Source organism: Trachemys scripta, chromosome 11, assembly GCF_013100865.1.
Source record: "Trachemys scripta elegans isolate TJP31775 chromosome 11, CAS_Tse_1.0, whole genome shotgun sequence".
Classification (NCBI taxonomy): domain Eukaryota; kingdom Metazoa; phylum Chordata; order Testudines; family Emydidae; genus Trachemys; species Trachemys scripta.
In genome coordinates, this window is record NC_048308.1 from 11,841,628 (window position 1) to 11,869,346 (window position 27,719).

The following is a 27,719-nucleotide window of genomic DNA, read 5'->3' on the forward strand; positions in this document are numbered from 1 at the left end:
GAGGGAGACAGTCCCTGCACTAAAGAACATTGATCATAGGCCCCAGTTATGCAAACACTTACCTAGGTGCTCAATTAGATGTATGTGAGTAGTCCCATTGGCTATGATGTTTGCCTAAACGTTTGCAGGAATGGGGCCTAAAACTTTAAGCTCTTCAGTGTAGTGACTGTCTCTTACCATATCTGCAGAGAACCCAACACAGTGGGGCCCCAATCTCACTGGTATGTCAGGGGACTACCCTAATACTAATGGGATTACTTGCATAGGTGCTGGAATTAGAGGTGCTGGGGGTGCTGGCTTGAAGTGGTTTCCCTCAGATACAGGGTTTACAGTTTGGTTCAATGGCTCTCAGCACCCCCACTGTACAAATTGTTCCAGCCCCCCTGACTACTTGTGTGCAGAAAGTTAAGCATGAGTATAAATGTTTGCAGGATTAGAGTATCAGGTGGATCTAGTCCCTGCATTATGAAGGGGAACCTGTCACAGAGACTTTCCATTGTGCATACCAACATAAATGTCATGAGATCAATCCGGACATACCAGAGGATTAATCTATCCTCGATACCAGATACTGATTGCGCCATGAAACCTGAATATGTTTACTTTCTTGTACACCATTTTTGAACCATTGGCTCCATCTAGTGGATTTTCTGTTTTTTGTCGGGTTTTGTTTTTAAGGCTTGTTCAGCGTCAAAGATACATATTTGGCAGATTTGTGGTACGGACAAATGAATGGCCTTAATCAACATAAAAATTATAAAAAGAAAAAAAGAATTACTTGTACCAGGAGGTCTGAGATCTACTAATCTAACATGTGTGGGATGGGGAAAATGGACATATAGATGACACCCACTTTTCCATTCAGGAGCTATGAGTCAATCGTTTACAGGAATATGTTCTAAAGAGAAGAAGCTTGTAATAAATAATAAGATATTACGTCAATATAGCACTTTCATCCCCAGTGCTTTACAGAGCTTGGGGCAGGCTGTCAGTGCCCCTAACATGGCCACGCAGGGGAGTAAGGTTTATTTCCACACCTCTGTGCAGCCTGGCTGGATCATTGTGAGATTGGTGCTGTGAGAGCTGGCTCTGTGGGACCAATACTCCCTCCCCCAGCCCTCAAACATGAGCATGCGCATAGGGAATGGTAGAGAAAGGCAGGGAGTGGGGACTGAACCAGCTCCAAGGCCCCACCCCCTAATATAATGACCAACAGAGCTGGGCTGACATAAACAGGAAGTAAGCTGCACCTTGCAAAAGGCTGCAATAATTTAAGTACTCCATTCTCCAAGTCACAATCCTTCCCAAGGAAGAAACATTTCACCCAGTCCTGCAATGCAGCCACTTCTGGGTGGCATGCAGGAACTCTTTAACAGCATAGAGCAACACTAACCAACAGCTTGCTGACTTCAAAATAATACCTCCGTCTGAACTTATTTTTACCTATTGATACAAAAGAGTTTTCTTTTTATAAGTTTGCTTAAATTGTGTATTTGGCAGCACTTTGTGTATAGTAATGTTCTCTGTTTCTCCAGTTCCAGTGGGAGATGTAATTCATCAATAGGAGAAAATATTTTTAAAATATAAAAATTTGCAAAAGCCAAAAATTGGCCGGGGGACTCAAAAGTACACGTAATATCCGAAACTACTTGTAACCTATTTTGTTTTTTAAATCACTAGATTTTGATCATATCCCTTTAAGGACAGAGGAGTAGACTATCCTATTTAATGAATCAATGAATCAACAAGGCAAATTTAAGTTAAAGAGAAGGCAATTACACTGAGGCATTTGCCCAGGAACACAGGGCTGGTGTTGCTATTACTGCAACACTCCCCTAACTCTAGCAAAAATGCCAAGGAATCTTTAATGGTCTCAACATGTCATCACCTCATTTTTATATCCCATCTGAAGGATAGCAGGGCTGGTTCCCTACTGCCTTTCATTTTGTGTGCTACTGTGCAAAGTCAGTACAAAGTGGCAACATCATACACCCATTTTGCACAGGCATATGTGACTACACAGAGTGCAAGGCCCTACCCAGCATCTCTAACAGCCCTGGACCCCTAGCTACTATGCAGAGATACTGGCATATAACAACCTCTGAATGCCACTTATTGAGGAAGAACGTCGCCACCTGAATTACCAGCACTGCTTCCCAAGTCAGGCGGCTTTCCAAGATGGAGGTCTTTCATCCAAATACTGATAAAGCCCAGTGCTGTCCAGCTTGTGAGATCTAACACAACCAGATGTGATGTGAACAGCAGAGAGGTCTAAGTGGCACAGATTCCAGTCTTTCAGTGAAATGGCAAGAGAAGATTAACGTGACACAGGCAGACTGGTTACCAGAGCCGGAGCCAGGATCTTTACACTGCAGGTTTATAGCCCTGCAGCCACCCCACAAGCCTGAGTCAGCGGACACGGGCCAGCCACGCATATGTAACTGCAGTGTAGACATACCCTTACCCACAGTTCAAAAGAAAGTGTACAGGCATGGATATTATTTGCCCATTTAGGATGGGAGCTTAAACATGTATTTAAACCCCAATGAAGTCAACAGGCCTCAAGCACATGCTTACAAGTGGAAGATTTTCCTGAATCAAGGCCTCCATGAACTGATGAAATTATAGGCATGTCCATGAGGGGTTGGCAGATATAAACTACAATTGTGAGGATAATTATATGAGGTCACTACAGGACAGTCGTTTTCTGTGCATTGGTAAATTTCACCAGAGAAATTGACAAAGTACAGAGCTAGAACTTGGAACATTTCCAGTACTGGAAAGTTGTTCCAGCTTTTCCTGAAGAATCCTACTAAAAAATACAGGAAATCCTCACAACACATGCTCCCAAAATAGACTGATTTTTACATTTTATCCTTCCAAAAAACAAAAACAAAAACAAGAGCTTGCAGGGGCCTAAGTGGGCCTTAGACCCCAGCGGAAAGTTGCCCCCAGTTGAAATGGTGCCCCTGCCTCTCTAGAGCAGTGGTCTCCAAAGTGGGGTGCACACGAGGATCCTTGGGGGTGCGTGGCAGTTCGGGGGGGAGTCTGAGCAGCTTTTTTCTTTATTGTTTTGCTTCGGCGCAGCAGGGGGTGTGTGCTCAACATTTTTTTACTGATAGGGATGCGCGAGCAAACAAGTTTGGAGACCACTGCTCTAGAGCACCATTCGGTCACATCCAACTTGGATGGGGCCAAATTGGAGAGACATTCCCTGGGGCGAGGGAGCGGACCTGACACACTCACTTTTGCCCGGTAGCCCGTGGGCCCCTCACTCACCCGGACCCCGCAGGGTGCTGACACACACATTCTGGTCTGACATTTGTTGCCCAAACTACATACAAAGCAAAGCGACCCCCTCCCCCCCCCTTACCTTCCTCCTGGGCGAAGCAAACCAGGACCTGGCCGGGCCGCTCCTGGATCTCGCACTCCCCCCCTCCGGATTTCTTCCCGCTCTGGAAGTAGCACAGGAGTTTCTTCCTCAGGTTCTTGGGGAGCCCCGAGCCCCCCCAGTCCCCCTCCACCAGCAGCGGGAAGGGGCACTTCGCCTCCCCGGCCATGACCAGTTGTTTCCGTGTGGCCTGGGCTGGTCTCCGTCTTGCAGCAGGTCCAGTTTCACTTTCATTTCTCCGCACCGGATTCCCCTCCCCGAGTTTCTTTTTCTTGGCTGCGGGGCGGGCAGAAGGCAGAGCCGGTGACCAAACGTGCTTCGCGCTGACACAGCAGCAGCCCCCGCCCCAGGGAGGCCAAATCTTCCTCTGCTCCTGTCTCCCCGCAGGCAAACGCAATAACCCTCCCCCGCGCCACCCAAAGCTCCTGCCCAGGGCAAACACATGTCCCCTGGACCCCCGCCCGGCCTTATCCCTTCCCTTCCTGCAGTCCCTTCCCTTGCACCCCTCAGTCCCTGCCCCACCCACCAGACATACCACACACACACACACACACACACCGAGGTGTCCTAGTAAAATGTGTTATTTAGCAGAGAAGATCTGCCTGGATTGTGCAGTGTAAGCAACGAAACGACCTTCAGAATATGGTGAAGCCAAAAGAGAGTGAGGTGCTGGTGTGTATAACTTTTTACTCTGGCAAAGAAATACAGCTTCTCGCTGTGCCCAGGGAAAGCCGTCTCCCCCATGTTGTGTCCCTCCCTTTGCCAGTGCAGCCCTACTTGCCACTGTTTTTGTGGTCTTATTTACACAAAATAGTCCAATCAGGGAGGAATAGTGTACAAAGTGCAAAGTGAATAAGTATACAAGGCAAGCAACTGGTTACTCTATAATCTGCAGTGATATATATCATGTCCATCTTTTATATTCTTCTGCAGCGCAAGGTCTGGTCCCTGGGCAGGGGAATTTCCAATACACACCCTAGAAAGTTGCATCACTTCCTTCTCACTACAATAGAGAAGAGATGTTTGTCTTCATGAAGCTGTTATTACCAGTTGGCACTTCTAGGCCTCTTGCTGGGACCAGCCCTCTAGTGGAAAATGCATGTGAGGTACAGGGTGAGCAGATGTCCCGATATTCAGGGCTTTTTCATATATAGGCACGAGGCACCTATTACCCCTACACACACACACTGTTCCGATGTTTCACACTTGCTATCTGGTCACCCTAATGTGAGGTATGAAACTACTAGAAGTGTGGGAGCCCAGCCAAGAATCCGAGAGGACACAGAGGTCATATAAAGCCACCTTGCTTCATCCTCTAACCTAAACCAGTGGTTCTCAACCAGGGGTATGTGTACCCCTGCCGGTACGCAGAGGTCTTCCAGGGGGTATATCAACCCATCTAGATAGTTGCCTAGTTTTACAACAAGCTACATAAAAAGCACTAGCGAAGTCCGTACAAACTAACATTTCATACAGACAATGACTTATTTATACTGCTCCATATACTATGCACTGAAATGTAAGTACAATATTTATATTCCAATTGATATATTTTATAATTATATAGTCAAAATGAGAAAGTAAGTAGCTTTTCAGTAATAATGTGTTGTCACATTTTTGTATTTTTATGTCTGATTTTGTAAGCAAGTAATTTTTAAATGTGGTGAAACTTGGGGTACACAAGACAAATCAGACTCCTGAAAAGGATACAGTAGTCTGGAAAGGTTGAGAACCACTGACCTAAACTATGCCCTGCTCAGCTTGGCCTCAGTTCAGAATCAGGGTCACCCTAACCTCTAGTACAAGCGAATATATTTTTTAAACATAAATATAATTTAATATTTTCATATATAATGGCTAAATCTGTAAATAACTAAACTAAATATATTATGAGGAATAAAGGTATTGGTCTGAAATCCCAACTAAGGGAGATCCTAGGAGGTGGGGCAGATATAAGGAAGAGGGATTTTATGGAATGGGATTTCCTGAGGGATGGTAGAAAGGGATGGAATAAAGAAGAATACAGGCTGGGAGGGAGAAAGGGAAATTGAACAGAAAGAAAACGGGGAAAAGGAGAAGCGGGGAAAAGGAGAAGCGGCAAAAGCAGTGAAAGGGGGAGGGGACAGAGACTGGAGGGACGAAGGGGAGGGAGGGTCTGGCAAATATTTTTCCTAATTATTTTCTTTCAGTAGCATCTCCACTAGTCTGCACTACTGGGTTTTTTTCTGCTCTGCAAAGGATTATTGGAGGGCAACTCAAGCTGGTGCTTAGCAACATTTTCTGTCAGCTACACCAATTCTTTGTGCTGCCACAACTTTTCCTGTTTGTGCTCTGGATAATAGGATTGTTTCTTGAGATGCGTGGAAAGAAGAACTGACCTTGCTCAGAAAATATCAAAGAGTACAAAGAACCCCATAGTCCTGATGAAGTAGACAATATGCCTCATGAAGGAAGGGGGCTGTTTGTTCTGACACCTGTCTTGCTGGTGTGACAGCTACCAAAATGTATTGTTCCATTACAAAACTTATGTTCTTAATAAAAACAATTTTTAAAGGAAAACTTAGATTCTGCAGATATTGAAGGCTTAGCTCTGAGCGAGAACCTTACCTTCTAGTCCTAGGAATGCAGCAGTCTCCTCAGCTTACATCTCCAGCTGCGCTGAAAATGCCACTCTTTCCAGGGTAACAACCGGTCAAAGTAACAAAAGCCCAAATAAAAGCAAATCATTTCAGCTCTTCTCCCTTCTTCAGGGTGTAACTGCAATACCCCTGGTGGTTCCTTAGAGTCTAAGGCCTGGTCTACACCTAAAATGTAGCTTGACCAAGCTATGCTCTCATTGGTGTGAAAAATTCACACCTGAGAGATGCAGTTAAATCGCTTACAGTGTAGACATAGCCCGAGAGGAGCTGCCACCTTACGTCTTCAATGAGCTGCACCCTTGGGCCTGTCTTGACCACAAACTCTCCTTGTTTCTCTTTCTTTCCCCGAGGGTACTTCCTTTTGCTCTGCTGCAGTTTGCTAGCTTCCTTCTCGGGACTTGGCTGTCTGGGTCTCTAGGCAAGTGAATCCCTTTCTTGGGATATTTTACTCAGCTGTCTGGCTGTTTCTTTAGTCCTGAAAAAGTCTTAAGACCTCTTCCAAAGTCTCTGCAGGACTCTTTTCTTGGCCCTTTGACAAGTGAACCCAGAGGTCCTTCCCCTTTTCTAGTCTTCCTCTCAGCAGAAGGATCTCCCTCTAAGGGTGGCTGGTCTTACAGCAAATCCGGAGAAGTATAAATTGGAGAACAAAGACACTAAATATCAGAGAATTCAGTAGGAAATGGTCAAGTTCACACCCTGATAGACAAGGAAGTGGCCTGTTTCCTCCACACCCACCCACCCACACACACCCCTTTACAGATTAGAGGGTTACTGCTGGGGGTTGTGCTCCATTTTACTAGGATAGCTGTCCCGCTGGCTGACCTGATAAAACAGTTGGTACTCAAATGGGTTATGTGGACTGAGCATTATGGAAAGGCATTCAATAAGAAAAAAGAAATATTAAGTACACAACCCTCTTTTACACAGCCCAGATTTTTGGACTGACAGTTTGTATTGCAAGCCAGTGCTTCAGCCTGACGTCCAGTTGGGACCTGCACTATCGTAAGAGACCCAATATTCCACTATCAAGAAAGGATGTGATGCTGTTTGGTGGGTGGTGGCAGCACTGAGGCATCACCTCCCAGGTGACCAAACAGGAGCCATTGGGATGGCTAGATGTGATGAAGGATGCTAACCCCTGGATCACAAGATGGTAACTAGCTCTGAAGCTGTGTGCCTTGGGCATCTGTGATCACCCTGGGAAACAAAATACTACATCAGTAGCTTTTTTCTCAGGTGAGGTCAGGTGTGCTTATAGAGAGCATGGCCATGGCACTGCTTTGAGAGGGGCTATACCAGGTCCTTAAGGCTAGGAAGGGAAGTCTCCAGGGAGAGCACTACCCTGTCTCAGGATTTTTCTCTGAGGTTGTCCCTGTGGGATAGGGTACCACCTAACTGAGGCTGCACTAAACTAAACTAACTCTAATCTAAACTACCTCTAACTACAGGTACTACTAACTACAGTGAAACCCTGCTATAACGTGATGATTGGAGTCCAAAAAATTCGATCCTGGTCACGTTATAGCGGGGTTACGAAAATTTACCATTTCAAGCCAGTCAGTTTCTCTTGGGCAGAAAACAACTTGCGTTTGTGAACTGCCCATAACAGTAACTGAAAGGGTGCAGCTCCAGCAGTGGGGGCTCTCAGCCATGCAGCGAGAGAGGGAAACACTTGGGGAGAGCAGGGGAGATGTGCAAGGGACAGAGGAAGAGCGAGGAGCAGCTGGGGAGGAGAACGGCTCTTCTCGCCAAAAGGGGAAGCAGGGGCAGGGGGGAAAAGGCAGTGTTATATCGTGTTATATCCGAATTCGCGTTATAGCAGGGTTTCACTGTATGAACGAACAAGAGTTCAAGAAGAAAGCTGCAGTCAAGCTGGAGCAGAGCAGTTCCGATGCACCTTCACTGGCGTGAAGAAGGAACTGAGGGTGGGGGGAGCGCACAGCACCTCTTATACCACGCCATAGAGGTGCCACTCCAAGGGTCGCTAGGGGCACTTTCCTACTGGTACTGCTAGGGGAAAAATTTCCAGCAGCAGTGCACGTGGCGAGCACGCACACCTATTGTGGAATGCACATGAGCAATCACTCAAAGAAGAAGAGATTCTGAACATGCATTACCATCATTAAATATGACAAACATTGATGGACTTGTCAGGTTATCGGTGACACTGTCATACAGGTCGGTAGGATCATTACTGTTTTTTGGTGGTGGCTCACATTATCCTGCATTTCCAACACAATATTTCCTAGTGAGTACTTGAGTGAGGTGCATGTATTTTTTTACAGTTCTCATCCGGTCTAGAATATGTATCTTCAGCTGAGTACTACGCACGGATAGCAAAATAGGTTCCACTTCCAAATGCTGTGGCTGTGGCAAGAGACACAAGTTTTGAAAAATTTTAATGAGCAATCATCAGTCTTTCACACTGATGTAGCCCCTGAAATCAGCAACCTTTTCCAAACCTTGTTATATAAAAATAACCTGACATTTAGGGCTGCAGCATTGTTCCAGCTTAAGCACAAGTCTACTAAGACTTTCCTGTAAATTATATCAACTATAAGTGAAAGCCAAATTATGATTGTGAATGTGTGTGGGAGAGAGACAGTGGAAGTGAAGTGCTGAACTTTAGTACACAGATAGAACTTTCCAAGGGCTTGTCTACATTAGGGATTTTTGCACTGCAGAAAAACTGCACCATCATACAGAAGGATTTGCAATTGTGCAACTTACCCCGACAAACCAGGTAAAATCACTGTAGCTACCATGGAGCAAAACTTCTTCAGGCTTGTCTACAGGAGGAAATTTACTGCCAGAACTATACCAGTATAATTATACTGTTATAGCTGTACTAGTATATCTCCCTACTTTTATTCCAGAATGAGTGCTTTTTTGTGGTACAGCATACCAGAAAAAGTGTTATAAATTATTATGCAAACAGTGGGTCCAATCTTGAAGTCCACTACTGCGTTAAGTAAGTAAGTAAATAAATATGGAGATATACTTATCTCATGGAACTGGAAGGGAGCCTGAAAGGTCATCGAGTCCAGCCCCCTGCCTTCACTAACAGGACCAAGTGCTGCTTTTTGCCTCAGATCCCTAAGTGGCCCCCTCAAGGATTGAACTCACAGCCGTGGGTTTAGCAGGCCAATGCTCAAACCACTGAGCTATCCCAGTATCAAAAGGGTAGCCTTCTTAGTCTGGATCTGTAAAAGCAGCAAAGAGTCCTGTGGCACCTTATTGACTAACAGACATTTTGGAGCATGAGCTTTCGGGGGTGAATACCCACTTCATCGGATGCATGACATGCATCCGAAGAAGTGGGTAGGTATTCACCCCCGAAAGCTCATGCTCCAAAACGTCTGTTAGTCAATAAGGTGCCACAGGCCTCTGAGCTATCCCAGTAAGTTTTTGGAAGGTCAGACCCTATGCTATGTGCTGCTGCCGAATGAAAGCTTATGGAATGTGATATTGCTGTTATGTATAGCTTTTAAATGTCATTTTTTTTTAAAGTTATGGTCTAGTCATATAGAAAAATCCTGAGAGTAAAGTTTTTCTAAAAAAGCAAAACCTGATTAGAAAATTTGCAGTCCATATTTTCATAGATGAATTATGAAAACACAGTAACAGAGATTTATAACAGAAATACACACTACCCCAGAGCAAATGCTATCAGTATAACACAACATGCAATAACCATTTACTGTAACTAATTCAGCTTTATTGCAGGTACTATAACTATAACATGATGACATCTTTAATGAAGATACAGACTGAGTAAGAAGCTGTCTGAAGTACAATTTGTTCAGAATATTAGCATCATAAGGTTCAGGACATTCAGTTATTAATTGGTACTATTTTAAGTTTATTTGTTCCTTGATTTAAGTTAGACTCTGCTGTAAAATATACAAACTCAAGAACTGAATACCTGGCTTGTAGAATTATTAGTTGTGCTCAGTCACAATTCTGAATAAGATAGACTAATAATTAGAATGTGTTTGGATACAATGCAAGAATATTTTTCATTTGGTTGATATGTAATGTAATTGAGCAGTTTTCATTTTTGAAAACTGAACTCGAAACTTCATGCAGTGTAAACTGTTTGCATGTTCTAGTACAGTGGTGGACAAACTTTTTGGCCTGAAGGCCACATCTGGGAATTGTATGGTAGGCCATGAATGCTCACGAAATTGGGGGTTGGGGTGTAGGGGGTGAGGGCTCTGGCTGGGGGTGCGGGTTCTGGGGTGGGGCCAGAAATGAGTTCAGGGTGTGGGAGGGGGCTCCGGACTGGGACAGAGGGTTGGGATGCGGAGGGTGGGGGTGGGGTGAGGGCTCTGGCTGGACGTGTGGGCTCTGGGGTGGGGCTGGAGATGAGAGGATGGCAGTGCAGGAGGGTGCTCCAGGCTGGGACTGAGGGGTTTGGAGGGTGGGAAGGGGATCAGGGCTGGGGCAGGGGTTTAGGGCGCTGTAGGGGGTCAGGGATGCAGATTCTGGGCAGCACTTTCCTCAAGCAGCTCCTGGAAGCAGCGGCATGCCCCTCCTGCGGCTCCTATGTTGAGGTGTGGCCAGGCAGCTCTGTGCGCTGCCCCATCCACAGGTGCCGCCTCTGCAGCTCCCATTGGCCGCGGTTCCCAGCCAATGGGAGCTGTGGGTGCCGCACTTGGGGCGGGGTCAGAATGCTAGCCCCCTAGATGCCCCTACGCATAGGAGCCAGAGGGGGGACATGCCATTGCTTCCAGGAGCCAGGCGGAGCCACGGTATGCGTGGAACGGGGCAAACCCCCAACCCCGCCCCCCGGCTGGAGCGCCAGAGCAGGGCAAGCCCCGGAGCCCACTCCCCAATGGGAACTCGAGGGCCGGATTAAAATGTCTGAAGGGCCGGATGTGGCCCCCAGGCCGTAGTTTGCCCACCCCTGTTCTAGTAGTTGCAAATATTTTTTAAAAGTAGGTTCTCTTGTTTTTGACTATTACGAAATTGTATTTAAGCAACTGGGCATATGCATAGCAATCAAACTTGAAAAAGCTAACATAGTAAAATATGTTTTACCATCCTTCACTGCAAATGTTTTCTCATTAATTTATGGTCTTTGAGGTAATCTTACAAAATAAAGATTAAAAGTCTCTTGCATGTAACCAAGAATGCTTATTTAGTGAAAGTAATCAGATATTCCGGGTAAGCTTGAATGTCATTAAATATGACAAACATCGATGGATTTGTCTTATTGTCAGTCACACTATCAAACAGATCTGTAGGATCAGTGTTGTTTTTTGATGGTGGTGCAATTATTCCTTTTTGTCCAGCACAATATTCTCCAACGAGGACTCGGGCCAGGTACATGTATTTTTTCCCATCTGTATCTGGTTTTGAGTAGGTATCATGGGCAGAATAACTGGCATTGACAGCAAAGTAGGTTCCATTCCCATAGCATGCAGCTGTGATCAGAAAGAGAAAGATTTGAGAATTTTTCATGAGCAACCATCATTTGTCTTTCACTTTTCTATACCCAAGATGCCTACAACCTTTGCCAAACCTTGCCATAAATAAAAAAAGAACATCTGGGATTGAAATTAGGGTTACAGCACCATTCCCAACTTACTTGGCATGGAGCCTTTTACCAATGTCAAGTGTAATAATATCGAGCTGGCAGTTTATCACTTAGCTCCAGGTTCTTCTCTCACTGTGGAGCTGCTGCAGGACATTACACTCTCTCTGTTTATCCTCTGTGGAAACTCTCTTTCACACTATTACAATTTAATATATTTGTGTTACAGATGTCATGATTGCAGTGGCACCATGTTTCTTGCACTGGGGCCCATTCCTTCTTACTGATATCTGGAGAAAATTGCTAAAACAAATAGTATTTCATAAGCAGAATGGGCGTGAAGTGCACAGATATCAAATATGCCTTGAATATATTGTTAATAACTATACATCTTCTGGTCCCTAAATCAGGAAAGCGATCACTCCATTGAGTATACAAACAAGGTTAGAACATAAGAATGGCCATACTGGGTCAGACCAAAGGTTCATCTAGCCCAGGATCCTGTAGTCCAACAGTGGCCAATGTCAGGTGCCCCAGAGGGAATGAACAGAACAGGTAATCATCAAGTTATCCATCCCCTGTCAACAGAAGACCAACAATCCATATCTTAAATGTTTGAGGCATGTCTAAGGAATCCCAGATAATAAGAAACTGGTTGGGTCTGCACACTTTCTAGTCAGACTTCAAGGAAATTTATTTGGGTATTTTAACTAAGTGATTCTATAAAAATGTTTCTCCTTTGTAAGTTCAAGCAAACTAGAGTAGTAGAACGTCAAAGAAAACTTTTAAGCAAGTGTTTTTGATGTGTTAAACTAGTCCATTTCAAATCAAACCCTAGACAAAGTGCATCTTTACATCTTGCAGAATGACCTGAAAATTAATAAATGTATTACAAATACTGAAGAACTGACAACTGTTGATTATATACCTATGGGGTTCTGGGTGAATTAATAAAAACTTGTTGACTGGTTATGAATAACTATGTCCTGATCTGAGACACACTGTCAAAGGTAAAAGTAGACCTGAGAAGAACTATCTAGGTGGAGAGGAGAGCGGATGCTGCATACTCTCCAAAGCTAATGCATCGGCCACACTCCCCAGACCTTTGAGAGACACTTTCTGCTTCAAACACAATGCCTCCTAGCGCTTCCATTGGAGCAGTGAGTCATTAGCTAAAACAGGCACAGCAGAACACTGATGATGAGCATATTAAACTACACTGAGCTTCTGCATACAACTATATTCATTCACAGACTGGCAAAGTAGCCTAATTCTCCCTTTACCCTCACCCCAATAAGAAATCTGAGTCCAATCCCAGCTGTTGAATCCTCCTACTACATACACACACCCCCCAAACACATAGCACCTACCAGCTGCCTAAACTCTCCTCCTATAACCGCTCCACACCAAAAAATAAACCACAAAGACCCACCCATCCCACTCCCAACACAGTCCAACAAATACTAGATAAATACACAGGCAAGAACTGCTTCCAGCTCTCACGAGGTACTCAGCTTTCAAGTGTCATCTACCCTGAAATTGGGTAGTATTGTAAGGGTTAGATATTATCAGTACATCATACTGAAAACAACAGGCAAATATTAGAGCTACGTGTCATAGCCATGTGAGATGCTCTATTTGTCCACAGTGAACATTTTTTTTTTTTAAATAATCAGTATTTGCCAACAGCATTTTCCAGACAGCAATACCTGAGATACCACTTTATTCTGACACCTTGAACAGAAAATAAATCGGATGTATGGTAGGTTGGCAAATGTTATCTTTTAATGGCTATCTCTGTATCTCTATCTTAGGTGTATCTAGTGCACCAATCAATACGGAAAATGAGGGGGTATTTCCTGGAAGAAGGCAGAGATCAGGGGTTCTGAAAATGGGAAACAAATAGGGAGTTTCTGGAGGGACATTGGGGCCAAGAAGGGAGGCAGAGACAGAAAGATGGATGATCTGACATAATATTGTCAGTTATACAGCAGTAATAGTATTGTCTCACAGTACTCTACAAAATTGGGGGCCGGTGAGAGGACTCTGGGACAGGACACCTAGAGAATCTCCCTGCAGAATTCCTCCTCTAGCATTTTGTTTTGAGGACTGGGGTTCACCCCTACAGAACAGACTATGGGGCTCATTTCCATTTTTGGCCAATCCTAGGAGGTCAGGTCCAGCTCCCTGGCAGCACAGATCCACTAGAACCACTTCACCAGGGACTCACTCTGATCACAGTTGTCCCCATACCAAAAAGAACATTTAGTACTATGCTGTATTATCTTTTCTGATTAACCTTCACAGGACCAAATGGACAAAATACTTATACGCTCCCAGCCAATTCACAGATCTCTCTGATCTGCCATTCTCCACCCCTTTCCATTCTGCAAAGGAGGTTTATCCTTCTTCAGCATGGCAGGTGTGAGATCTACATGTGGAGGGAGGCAATCCAGACTGATATAAATAGGAAATGCATGCCTCCACTGACCAGACTGTGGTGGGACTATCAGCACAACAATTAGTTAACTTTTAAAGTAATACTGTCCCATAAAATCACCTTGCTGATTCCAGGCTCACAAGAGAACTTAATCAGTTGATCACATTTGAATTTTATTTTATGTTGTCTGCACACATGTATCTTTGATGCACTATTTGGCATATACAAAAAGAGGGCTGGTAGTCAAAACTCCCAAGGTCTATTTTCAGTTCAGCTATTGGTCCCTTGGCAAGATGCTTAACCTCTTTATGCCGTGGTTTCCCCATCTATAAAATGAGGATAATACTTCCTTGCTTTACAGGGATGGTAGGAGCCTAAATGCATTAACGTTTGTGAAGTGCTCTGAGATCTTCTGATGAAAGGAAGTATCGAAGTGTTAAGAATCATTATTGTATTATTACTTCTAAAGCTGAGTCATGACTGCAATGGAGAACAGCTGAGGCAAATACAGAATACAACCTATGTACAGAAAGGAATAGTCTCCCGGGCCAATAAGGAATCACTGTGCATCTGAGGCATGTGTATATAGACGGCATGATAACGTTACACCTTGTCATCCTATTTTATCCCATGCGTATGAAAGCAACATGCTTTAAATTTCACATTACCATTCATTCCGGCGTAACTGCGATTAAATCCCTTATTATTAATAATGGTTAATGAGCCACTCGTTGTTCCATGAAATAGACGCCTCTCATTATTTGTATTGCCATTTTTGGAATCCATCTCCTGCTTTTTTATTTGGTAGGTCTGCCAGTAGAATGGATTTTGTATCCTTTCAATCTACAACATTAGAAAAATGAAATATTATGATAATGACCAAAACCCTTGGCAGCAAATCCGAAAAACATGATGATTAATTACAAAGGGGCATTTTCTAGCTCTATTTATACTGATATTTCTCTTGTGTAACTCCACTAAACGATGTAATTTCTCCAAATTGACATGGGTATAACTGATGGTGTGACTGGCATGGATTGTATCATTGTGATTAGTTATGATAAATGCAGCACTAGGTATTCCATGAAATAGAAGCTTCTCATTATTTGTGCTGCCATTTTTGGTATCCATCTCCTGCCTCTTTATTAGGCAGGCCTGCCAGCAGTAAGGATGTTGTATGCTCTCAATTTACAAAGTTAAAAAATGAGACATGATATTGATAATGACCAACACCTGCAATTAAAGCAGATTGATATTGGCATCACGTGAGTGCAGCACCTGGCCCATAACGTGATACAAAATATTTTGCTTTCAGAGCCTCATTCTGTGACTGATATGTCATTTTTATAGTTGGTTAACAGGATATCAAAAATATTTAGAATGTGCGGTAAGACAAGTGTAGTTACAAAAATAACATAGCCATTTAGGAAAAGGTTCGTTAGTTAGATTCTCTCTGTACCATTTCACAGCTGTCCCATATCTTTTATACATCTTCAGTGAGGTGCTAGCTCTCAAATGGCATGTTGCAGTGGTTAAAATATATCAAAATATGATGGGGAGATCATCAGTTTTGGTGGATGTTGTTACTGTCTTGCTATTATATGATGATGTGGTAGCTTCTTGTGATGATCGGCATGCATCAAAAGGAAAAGAGTAGGGACCAGCCAAGAAGTGTATCTGAAAGGAAACAGTGCCCCACCAGGCCTATATCCAGCTAAACAAGTGTATGCATGTGTGTATTAGCAATGTGGTAATCTGTGTAGCAGAACATCCCAATTCATCTAATCGCCATCATTTAGACTTGAGCAAGATGGCACATCTGTACTGTTGTAACAATTATTATAACTGGTAGGTCTAAAGTCCTGCTCCAGAACATGTTAGAAGATTTAAGGTATTTCAAAAGAGGGATTTTGCATAAAATTAAATGATTATGTATTGTTTGTGTGTCTTTTCTCCTCAGCAAGTGGAGAAGCAACTGGCAGCGTTTGGTCTGGAAAAGAGAGGGAGATGGCCAGTGGGCAGAATGTCTTTTATGGGAGAGGAAGTGGAAAGGTATCTCCTCCTATTGCTCACACTTCAGATTCTCTTGCTTGGAAAGTCCTCACTACCCCAGCCAGAAAGAAGGGGGAGCTCCCCCAAACCAGTGGGATGAAGAGGAAGGAGAGCTTATCCTCTGCTTTTAGAGATCTGTTCTCCTGCACTCCTCCTTATTTTAGCTTCTTGGGTGCTAGAATTTAAACAACAGTACATTGCTATGTTTCACTGTAGCAGAAAGGCTACTATGAAAGGGTTAATATCGTGTACTAAACATATGACTTATATGCTGCATAAGATTTGCTTTGAATATTTTAACTGTGATGTTAACTTTGATAATGGTTAGCATTATGGTGATATCGATACCATCTGCTTTGCCAGTGTTAAGATTCTTTTTGTAGATCCTTAATATTCTCCCAAATCATCTAACTAGCAGGTTGTTTGCACACACCAGCAGGTGAGATGTTGGCTTTGTCTACACTAGTAATTTTCCTGAAGTCTCCCATCTTTGTAGTACCACTGGTGCAACTGCACTGCTGGCAGTAACAGTGGAAGTGCTAGTGCAGACAAGGTGCTGGCAGCCAGCGTTTTAAACACCATGGGCCAGATTTTTAAAGACATTTAGGCACATAAAGATGTAGACAGGAGCTGAGTGAGATTTTCAAAGGCACTTAGGTGTCTAACTCCCATTGATTTCAACCACTAAGTGCCTATCTGCATTTTTAGGGACCTAAATACGCCTCTACCTCGATATAACGCGGTCCGCAGGAGCCAAAAAATCTTACCGCGTTAGAGGTGAAACCGCATTATATCCAGAGGCTCCTGCCGCTGCGGGAAGCCCCGGGCCCTCTAAATCACCTCCGGAGCTCCGGCAGTGGGGCTCGGGCAGCGCTTTAAAGGGGCCAGGGCTCCCCGCAGTGGCTGGAGCCTCTGGCCCTTTAAATCCGCACCCGAGCCCGGCTGCCGGAGCCCCGGAGCTCCGGCAGCTGGGCTTGGGCGGGGATTTAAAGGGCCCGGGGCTCCACACAAATTTGGATATAACACAGTAAAGCAGCAGGGCTCGGGCGGCGCTTTAAAGGGCCCGGGGCTCCCTGCTGCTTTACCGCATTATATCCGAATTCGTGTTATATCAGGTCTCGTTATATCGGGGTAGAGGTGTACCTTTAAAAATCTGACCCCATGTTGCCTAGACTTGCTCTCAGCAGGATTAGAGTACATGGTGATTATAACCCCAGCAACCGGTCTATAGTATGCTCCCTCTGGCAGAGCTGCACGTAATGCAGTAGGGAGAGATTTTAGGAAAAAAAGCTAGTGTAGATATAATGGTAGCAACCGTCTTCATGGTCAAGTCCCTTTTTATTATATTTTTTGTAAGGAATTCCCTGTGTGTAGTCATCTCTAGTGTGCAGTTAGCTCTTAAAGAAGCACAGCAGTGGAACCAATTAGAGGAACTATCGGGTCTTGCTTTTCCTGACTAGTTACACCTAGGAAGATCTCAGAAGGAATTTGGAGGTTCCAGGGGAAATCTCCACGAAGCGTCCCAAGTTTCTGAAAGGGGAATGCTGGCCACTCCCTAAAAGCACTGGACAGGGGAGGGGCCATCAACCAGCTCATAAAGACTCTAGAGAGGAGAGATGATCTCCTAAATTCTTTTGATAGATGCTAGCAGACTAATGAGCTTCCCTCCCAAGAAGACCTGTCATAGGAGATCTGGACCCAGATATTCAGCTGATATAAACCAGCATCATTTCATTGGCTTCAATGGAACGAAGCTGATTTACACCAGCAGAGGTTCTGGTCCAAGATGGAGGGTGGAAGAAAGGTAGTGCTGATGTCTTTCCACCACCAGCCCCCATTCTCAGTACTGTCTTGAGAAGACTTGTTCTGAGAAGCAGTCTCACTGTAAGGTTGGGCAAAGTGACTTTGCTAGACTTCCGAAAGCTGGTGCTATATCTGTGATAGCTTAACTTCTTTTTTGAGCTTCCTTCTTCAAAGCAATAATAGGATCTATATATAGTATAAATAAAAACAGACTAGGAAAGGATATTCTTCACTGTGTCTGCTCATGGTTGGAAGTTGAAGCTAGACAAATTCAGACTGGAAAGAAGGCATACATTTTTAATGGCAAAGGTAATTAACAAATGGAACAATTTACCATTTGTCCTGGTGGATTCTCTATCACTGACCATTTTAAAATCAAGATTGGATGTTTTTTAAAATATCTGCTCTTGTTCAAAATGAATTATTTTGGGGAAATTCTATGGCCTGTTTTATACAGGTGGTCAGACTAGATGATCATAATGATCCTTTCTGACCTTGGAATGTATGAATCTATTATTCATTCCTCTCCTATCAAGGAGCTGTCCAAATTTAGAAATCCAAACCAACTCTTCGTCCACCCTTCGTTATCTAATCTAGTGCCAGTCACCAAGATATCTAGGCTCAGAAACCAGGACAGCATTTTACCTTTTCAATTTTGAATGCTGAACATGTCTGTTGAAACTTCATCTGAACATCTTGATATTCTTTCATTTCTTGATGAAGCTCCACCACTTTGACACGTTCTTGTTTCATATCACACCACTCTTCAGGGAGAGTTACTAACAGTTTACCTGCAAAGTAAACATTCTGTTAATATGATTTACACTAGATTCCTCTGGTTATGCAGGCATATGCCTTATTTCAAATCCCGTCTGAAAGTAGAACACCCATTTATTATGCAATCTCTAATTAATGCCATTCTTTGTCAAGAGAATGCATAATCCATGGCTTCTGGATCAGATTTACTGATGCACCCAGGCTGCTTTCCACCCTTCTGGCAGCTCAAAGCAGCCATAAACCTATCTTAGCCAGACATCTGAAGGTTCACAGGTAAAAACATAAGAACGGCCATACTGGGTCAGACCAAAGGTCCATCTAGCCCAGGATCCTGTCTTCCAACCGTGGCCAATGCCAGGTGCCCCAGAGGGAATGAACAGAACAGGTTATCATCAAGTGATCCATCCCCTGTTGCCTATTCCCAGCTTCTGGCAAACAGAAGCTAGGGACACCATCCCTGTCCATCTTGGCTAATAGACATTGATGGACCTATCCTCCATTAACTTACTAGTTCTTTTTTGAACCCTGTTATAGTCTTGGCCTTCACAACATCCTCTGGCAAGCAGTTCCACAGGTTGACTGTGCATTGTGTGAAAAAATACTTCCTTTTGTTTGTTTTAAACCTGCTGCCTATTGATTTTATTTGGTGACCCCTAGTTCTTATGTTATGAGAAGGAGTAAATAACACTTCCTTATTAACTTTCTCCACACCAGTCATGATTTTATAGACTTCTTAGCCTTAGTTGTCTTTTTGTACAAGTTGAAAAGTCCCAGTCTTATTAATCTCTCCTCAGATGGCAGCCATTCCATACCCCTAATCATTTTTGTTGCCTTTTCTGAATCTTTTCCAATTCCTATATATCTTCTTTGAGGGATTTTACTTTTGGTGCTGTACCTTTTAATTTCTATTTCACTAACCTCCTCATTTTTGTATAGTTCCCCTAGTAGCCCACTAGCAGCTCCTGTGCCACACTCCTCCCCATGCAAAGTGGTGGCTAAGAAAAAAGAGATGAGGATAGCTTGTTCCTTGGCTGCAATAACTGTAACCAAGAGGCCCAGAATTGAGGAAACTGTAAAGGTGGCTTCAAGTTTTGTGCTGACCCTAGCTCAGCCAGATTGGAAAATCTGACCCAGAGTTTTCTACTCTGCTTCCAATCGGTTGTCCCTTATCAGATAAATCTAATTGAGGTTAGGGACATTCCAAAGTGTTTACTCTTAGCCAGACACCAATTTGTCATCTTCATATTTTTCATATTTGTATTGTGGTAGTGCCTTTAAGGGAATTTGTTTCTAGTCTGTAATGTTTTCATTATACCAGGGAAAGAAAGGTTCTGTGGACTGAGCAGCTATGTGATCAAATTCAGGCGGGCAGCCCAGTCTGCCAACTCTAAATATTACCGTTCAAAGAAGGGCCTACAGATTTGGCCCTGCGTGGTTTTTACTCAGCCTGAATGGGGACTCAGACAAACTCGCACTACACTCACTGTAAGTTTGTCCAAATGAGGACTGCATACAAATTAATGTTCTTGGAAATATGGCCCTAATATGGTGTTGACATTACTATTAAAGGGCCACACTCTGACATCCTTGCTCAGTTTTCACACAATCCTTAACTAGGTAAACTCCCATCAAAGTAATAGGAGTTTTACCTAACGACTGAGTAAAAACTGAATAAAGACCTCAGTATTTAGCATATCCTTAGATTAATCTATATTGGAAATGCCTAAATTAGCCTGCAGTGTTGAAGAAGGGCTTTTTGTAGCATTTTTCACCATGACCCCTCCTTATGAATGAATGAATGAATGAATGAATGAGATGGGGGAAAGCAGAAATGTTGATTGTAGAAAAGTTAGGGGATATAGGCCAACCCTCATCTCTTTCTTGTCTCTGTGCCTGGAAGTGATGGGGGATGGGAGATCGGCACAATTAATCCTTGCCACCCAGGAGAGCAGGCGGTCAATAGGCATCTGGGAGAACAAGGGAGTTTCCTTATTACGCTAAACATAACCTCCCCTCAAAATATAAAGGCCAAACTCCACCGCAGCTGCATTTCTCTTTCTCAGTTCATGTTAGAGAGGCTAAGACCTTAGCTGTGTTGTCAGTCAGTGTGAAACTGGCTTGGATTTAAAGCAAAGGAACCCTCTGTTTAAGTCCTCCTCAATCACGTCTTTTCAAGAATGATAATGATTTCATAAAAACTGAAACTCTCTCCAAAAAGAACTGCAATTATACTATTCCTTAAACATTTATTCTGGTGGGGGCAGATGATGAACAGCTCCCTTCAGGAGTCTCCTCTTATTATTATATGTGTTACAATAGCACTTGACTGTACATATTTAATAGAAAGATGGCCCCTGCCCTGAAGCGTTTATATAATTCAAGTGTAAGATGAGAGACAACAGATGGATACAACAAACAAAAGAGGGGAAATCTCAGGGTACGAATGAGATGATTCTGATCTACGTGACAAGTGGTGGTCACCGCACACTAGCTGACGAATTATTATTGAGTTCTTTGTAGGCATCATGGTATTTATTTTCTGTATTTCTCAGTTTTAATAAATCCAAGAGCCTTTATCATCTTTGTTTCCGAATCTAGCACCTTTCTCATATGGCTGCTCAGAACTGTTAGTATTCCAGATGTGCACATGAACTGCTACTTTGTTTTCCCTTGTATATTCTCCCCACAACTCACTCATGCTAAGCTAGACACAATGTGGCCCTAAGTAACACCAAACAGCTTTCATTCACCTTCATCTTTTGAGACTCGTAGAATGGCCATAATTTTCCCTGTGTCATCTATAGCACGTTTGGCTTCCAGATCCACTTTATAGTTTTTACTCCAAATGGTGATGTTAATCTCTTTTTGGTTTAATGCTGCAGCATCCTCTAAGCGTAGATTTGTTAGCCTGTCAAAAGGCAGGTACCGATTATTTTCTAGATATTGCCACTCAACTAGGTTGCTGAGAAGTTCTGCCTTGGACTGTTCTTCTTGAACCGCTCTAACTCTTTTGATCATGCACTGAATTTCCAAGCAAGCACGTAAGACGTCTTTGGTAACACCAGATACTCGAATAAAGGGCACAGGGTCCTTGCATTCCAGCTGAATAATGATGTACAGTTTCTTCTGGAGGTCTGTCAGTTCCTTATATTCCTGGTCATCAAAGCTTGAAATCCATTCATCTGAGATAGTGCTTTCATGCTGTTCCTTTAAAATCAGGTTTTTAATCCAGGATACAGTATCTTCCACATTTTTTTGGCTTTCACCACAAATCTGAAAAACAGTTCTCTCAATTTTCTTTTCCAAAACCATTGCAGGCTTTTTTTCTGTAGCTGAAGAATGATGTTTCTGTTTTCCAAAGCCAAAGAATGCTGTAATGAAGTATAAATACTTGCAGTTACTCAGTTGCTAAAATTAAATAATGGTTATTTATGCCTCAGCTTAAAAATGAACAACCAGACATCTACTTACAAGCACATTTTGACAAGAAGGACTCTGATGCAGGTGTATCAGGTACATTAGCTGTACCTTCTCTTTTCTGCATACATGCATGGAACACACTTAGTAGTTGTGGCTGGAAGATGATAATTTTAATGTTTTTCACAATTTGAACAGATTTATCACTTGCAAAATCAACTACAGCATCCATCATGTTATTAGCTACTACTGCTGGATCAAGGCCTGCCTGACCTGAAACAAATATAACAATACGTTGTTGAAAGACATTTAATACAGACATACTTTTATTCAAGTAATGGACCCAGGCACAACTAGATCTTAAACATAGCACCCAATCCTGCATTCTTTGATTCCAGTGATTCTCATTGATTTGAATGGATATTTTGGGTGACCCAGGAATGCAGAAGCAGGGCTAAGGAAGAATCAGGCCTAAGGAGATAGGTTCATATCCCATCCATCCAAGGCCTGTTCCTGCTCCTACAGAAGTCAGAGTAGAAACTTCCACTGATTTCAGTAGGAGCTGGAATAGGCACATAGACACCTTCTAGTGGGATATCCATAAACATCAGTTGAGACAAGCATTCATGGTTCTCTAGATAGCAATATCATATGGATATTCTCAAGTCTCTAACGTTAAAACATGACAGTCCTAAATCACTTGATATGGTTTTTATATTTAAGTTAACAACACTGATCTCCAGCTTCCTTATCATTTCAAAATCCTTGCTCTGACCTTCACTAGACGTTATTTGAATGCCCCAATGCCACAACAATTTTCTTAATATAGGAGAATAAACTTTTCAGGTAAATCAAATCTCTGGAGCACTGATGTCAATGGAATCACACAGGATGAATTTGGTCCCAAGAAGACTGATTGGTTTTAGTTTTATTTTCCAACAAAAACATAAACCTGTTCCAATTGCTGGGAAGGCAACTGATGTGTACTTCTTCAGTTCACACTCCTGGAGAACTTTGGAGACTAAAGATTTGGTATCGTTCTGGGCAACAAGATGAATTATTTTTTTGCACATCAGGTTTCCTGCTTGTGTGGTTATAAGGTCATCGTGAGGTTGTGAGGCTGAAAGATGAAAGAAAATATATAAGGCATGACAGAAAGTGATAAGTCCTTTAATTACCATAATGCAAACTTTTCTAAATCATCATCATCTTCGCCTACCACCTGCCTGTACTACCCTTTCCTTGAGCCCCTGCATTGGCTTCCAATCTCCTTCTGCACCAGATTCAAACCCCTCATCCCTGCTTTCAAGTCCACTGCTCAGCTTCCGTCCACATCTTATCTGGCCTTACTCCTCAGTTTGCTCTGTGCACTCAGGCAGCTTGGTGCAACTCAGTGCTTCACTGGTATCCGGACTCTCCTCTCTGGTGCTGTGGACTACACAGCCTCACTCCTCTTTCAACTCTCCCATCAGACCCACTTCCTTCAATTGCCTTTTAGTGCTAATCTACACATTTACCTCTTCCCTGACCTTCTCCCCTCTAGTTATGTGTACTTAAACACAGAACTCATATTTTTTTCCTGTTGGATCTTTATCTTCCATTGGTTGTATTTATCATTCCTCGATATAAAATTAGATATAACGTATATACTCGTTCATAATTCGTAATAATACGAATATTATTGGTAAAAAAAGTGACACATCAAAAAGTGGGGGTCAGCTTATAAACGGGTCTCCACCAAAATTTGATGATTTTAAACTCTATGGAATCATTGAATTGAATATCTAATACATTGTTGTTTTGTTTACCTGGAGCGTCTGCAGGCATGGAGCCCCTCAGCTCCCTGTGGCCGTGGTTCGCCGTTCCCAGCCAATGGGAGCTACGCCACTTCCTGCAGCTCCCAATGGCTGGGAACGGCAAACCGTGGCCACAGGGAGCTGAGGGGCTCCATGCTTGTGAATGCTCCAGGTAAACAAAACGTCCAGGCACGCTAGCGGCTTACCCTAACAAGCCAAGAACCAAAGTTTGCCAACCCCTGAAATATAGGGTCGGCTTATGAAAGGGTCATACAGTTGTTGCTATTTTTACCTAACAATCTTGGGGGGGTCGGCTTATAAATGAATGGGCTAATGAACGAGTATATATGGTAAGTTCCGCGAAGGTAGGAACTTTCCTTTTTTACTTGTCTCTGAGCCACGCGGAGGATGCGGTGGGTTGCTGGGATAGGCCAGCAGCACATTGCTACTTCCTAACATCAGAAAAATGGAGACACAAGAAAGGAAGTCAGAGGGTTGTGTCAGAAGCACATCTTCTGAGGCTTCTCCTGGGTGGTGCAGCTTATTTCATTACATATAAATATGTACCACCCAGTGCTCAGGCTCTGACCAAAGGCACCATCTAACCCTTTGTATTTTTCCCCTGTTTTGAAGGTTTTTACTGGCACAAGAGGATTAGTCATATGGCAGAGCAGGTTCTTTTAATTTATCTTGATGCCGACATCTCTTAAGGATTTTTCTTTTGCTTTGTACTTTATTTTAACATCTCTTAAGATGTTTTATGAGCATCGTATTAATTAATTAAGGAGTTGTGAGATCATGGATAAACACAAGTACAATAGTAGGTTAATTTTCAGCAGTGGTATGCACCCACCGCTCCCACTGCCTTCAGTGGAAATGGTGGGTGCTCAGTGCCTCTAGAAAGCAGGTCACAAATGTTGTATTTATACCTAGCTGAGCACATTCAGCTTCAACCTGTGGTCCAGCACCTTCCAGAATTGCCTTAGAGACACCTAAAATAAGAAAAGCCATATTAGTTTGACAAATCAAATTAAGAGTACTCTTAAAGTCTCATCTAGGTCAACAAGACTGAGTACACAATATATCTCACATCTGGCAATAGTATAGGCCAAGATTTTTAAAAAATAAAAGCCTAAATCAGATGCCCTGTTAAGGCATCTGCCTGATCTTCAAAAGTGCTGAATACCCAACAGTTCCCAATGAGGTCAAATAAAACTGTTACTTCCTTATAGATAAGTCCTATAAAATTTAATAGGGATGAAACCAATAACTTTTTCTATAAAAAATTAAAGCTTACAATATTTAAAAGAGAAAGATTTACTTTCTATGTAATGTTTAAACTTCATACAGACTGTAACAGGGTCAGGATGGCTTGCCGCTGGAGGGCGTAGGGGTAGTGAATCCTTATTACTAAAGAGGCACACTTGTGCTGCCTTTAAAAAACCCAATAAAGGGCAGCAAGTGGCTGCAGTGTAGAGGGAAGTTCAGGAAACTGCAGGAAGTAAAAAAGGGTTCTGCAAGAAAGAACCTAATCCCAGGGGGGTTTGGAAGCAAGAGCCACAAACCTGAGGCTCCAGCTAGATTGGGCCTGGAAGTAGCCTGCCAAAACGGGAAAGGCCCCAGGCAGGAAGGCCTGTAGGGTGAATTGGCGACTGCTGGGAGTGATCAGGCTCCAGCAGAAAAACTTGGGACGTAAGGTTTCCCTATTGAGCCTACAGGCAGGAAAAGTTTGGGAGTGACCTGACAGATGGACTGCGTTTTGGAACTCTTGGGTTTTATTTTGGAGCTTTATTTAGGTGAATAAACTTGGACCCCTGAGAAGGGGTGGCGAATGGATCAGAAATGCCTGTGTGGAGTTTGTTTAAAAAGTCCTTTGAGGGAGAAATTGTTAGTAGATACCGCAGAGGCATCCCTGGCCACAAGGGGTACATGGGAGGCAGCTGACCCCATTACACAGAACCTAACAGAGAATGATTCCCTGCTATAGAATTCTACAGGGAGGTTTAAACATTCTAGAGAAAGAGTCTCATTCTCTATTAAATTCTATAGGATTTTTCTATATACTGGGGCGAACAGTATTGTTTTCTGTTGTAACAAATTATATCAAAATACAGACACTTCCTAGCACAGGCGCCAACTTTTTTCGGTGCCAGTGGGTGCTCGCGCCCCCCCTCAGTTCCAGCCTCACCCCGACTCCACCCCTGCCCCAAAGCCCCCACCCCAACTCCGCTCCTCCCTGCCCCTACTGGATCCCTCTCCAAATCCCCGCCCCGGCCCCGCCTCCTCCCCCAAGCGCACCACATTCCCCCTCCTCCCCCATCCCTCCCAGGCTTGCTGCGCAAAACAGTTGTTTCGCGGCACCAAGCGCTGGGAGGGAGGGGGGAGAAACGGGACACAGCGGTGCGCTCAGGGAAGGAGGCGGAGGCGAGCTGGGGTGGGGTGAGCTCCATCCCCGGAGCACCCATGGAGTCGGCGCCTTTGCTTCCTAGTACAGCTTTCCCAGTTTGAAAACGACAAGGCACTATGTATAAAAAAAGACTTGTATATATTGAAAGTTCTTTCCCACATCCCCTTATGCACTCACAATGTATCTCATTAATCTCAATCACTAGGCTAAAGTACCTGTTTTGAGGTTAAACGTTTGATTTGATATGTTTACAATGACATCTGTCTTTTCCGTGGTAATGTCTCCACTTGCGATTTGGAATGTAATGGAACCAATCTGCATTTCATGCACTCCCTGTTTTGGGGTTGAAATGGGCCCAAAGAAAGCTGCAAGGGAAAATACAGAAATTAAAATGGATAAAAGTGTATCTCAGCAAATGTTCTATTCCCTAGAGTGAGGGACTCACCTGCCTCTATGTGCATTTAGTAGACAGCTCACAAAAAGTTTGATTTTTAGTCTTAAGTCTGTCACATTCCCATTGAGAAGATTACAAAAATACCCAGTTTACAATATAAAATTAAATGTTCACCCACACAAAGCCCAGGTAACTGTGTGGGAGGAAGTTGAGCTGGGGAGATGAGATCCACCCCCAATCTGGATCTAGGGCACACAGCTTCAAAACAACCTATCCTGCTATAGCTGCTGCTCCAATACGTAGGCTCAAATAGCAACAATAGCCCCGCAATAACAATGTGTTGGAGCCACTGCCTCTTTGTAAATGGAAAGTCCCTGGTCTCTGTCTTTACCTGTTCACATCACTGCCCTCCAATCTGGGGTGGCACAGAAAACACTTTTACAGTGTACATGGAGCGGAGGTGATCCCTGTATGATTGTACACTCAACTCAGACCAATGGGCCCACTGCAGGATACATGAGTGGAAATGTGATTTAGTATGAAAATAAGCAAGCTTGTGGAGTCGCATTTTTTTCAGTAGCCTTTGGGCAGGTTCTCTATTCCAGGATCTGAATATTCTATTCTTTTAAAAATCGAATTAAGTTTGAAATATTTATCCTGTTCTTTGTAATCCTGTCAGGTTGGACAATGAAAAAAACTACCGTATATACTCGTTCATAAGCCGAATTTTTTTAGTAAAAAATGGCATCAGAGAAGGGGGTTGGTTTACGAATGGGTATAGAGAGGGAGAGGTAGGACAGCCTCTCCCCGCAAGAGAGGGGGCAAGGAGATGCAGCAGAGCCAGAAGAGAAGAGGCGGGGCCAGAGTCTCTCCGCTTCTGGCCACGCTGCTCTCCCTCCAACCTCCAAAGCAGCTGCAGCTCTGGGGCTGGCAGGCTGCAGCCGTGATGCTCAGCCCCACCTGCTGGAGCACGCTGCAGCCGTGCCGCCGGAGCAGGCTGCGGCTGTGCCACCTGGCCTGCCGTGGCCATGCCGCCCGGTTTGGCTCACCGGAGTAGGCTGCGG

At 43.6% G+C, this 27,719-nt stretch overlaps 1 protein-coding gene across 1 annotated transcript in view; it reads right to left on the reverse strand.

The window, feature by feature from the left end:
• Positions 1-10,376: 10,376 nt before the first annotated feature.
• Positions 10,377-27,719, reverse strand: part of LOC117884610 (protein mono-ADP-ribosyltransferase PARP14-like) — a 53,455-nt gene continuing 36,112 nt past the window's right edge. The window contains exons 12-19 of the mRNA XM_034785083.1: positions 26,477-26,626; positions 24,784-24,846; positions 23,011-23,178; positions 22,113-22,331; positions 21,392-22,012; positions 18,510-18,655; positions 14,678-14,852; positions 10,377-11,459 (exon numbers count right to left, since the gene is read on the reverse strand). Coding sequence (XP_034640974.1) covers positions 11,170-11,459; positions 14,678-14,852; positions 18,510-18,655; positions 21,392-22,012; positions 22,113-22,331; positions 23,011-23,178; positions 24,784-24,846; positions 26,477-26,626 — 1,832 coding nt within the window. The 3' untranslated portion in view covers positions 10,377-11,169. The remainder of the gene's footprint in view (positions 11,460-14,677; positions 14,853-18,509; positions 18,656-21,391; positions 22,013-22,112; positions 22,332-23,010; positions 23,179-24,783; positions 24,847-26,476; positions 26,627-27,719) is intronic.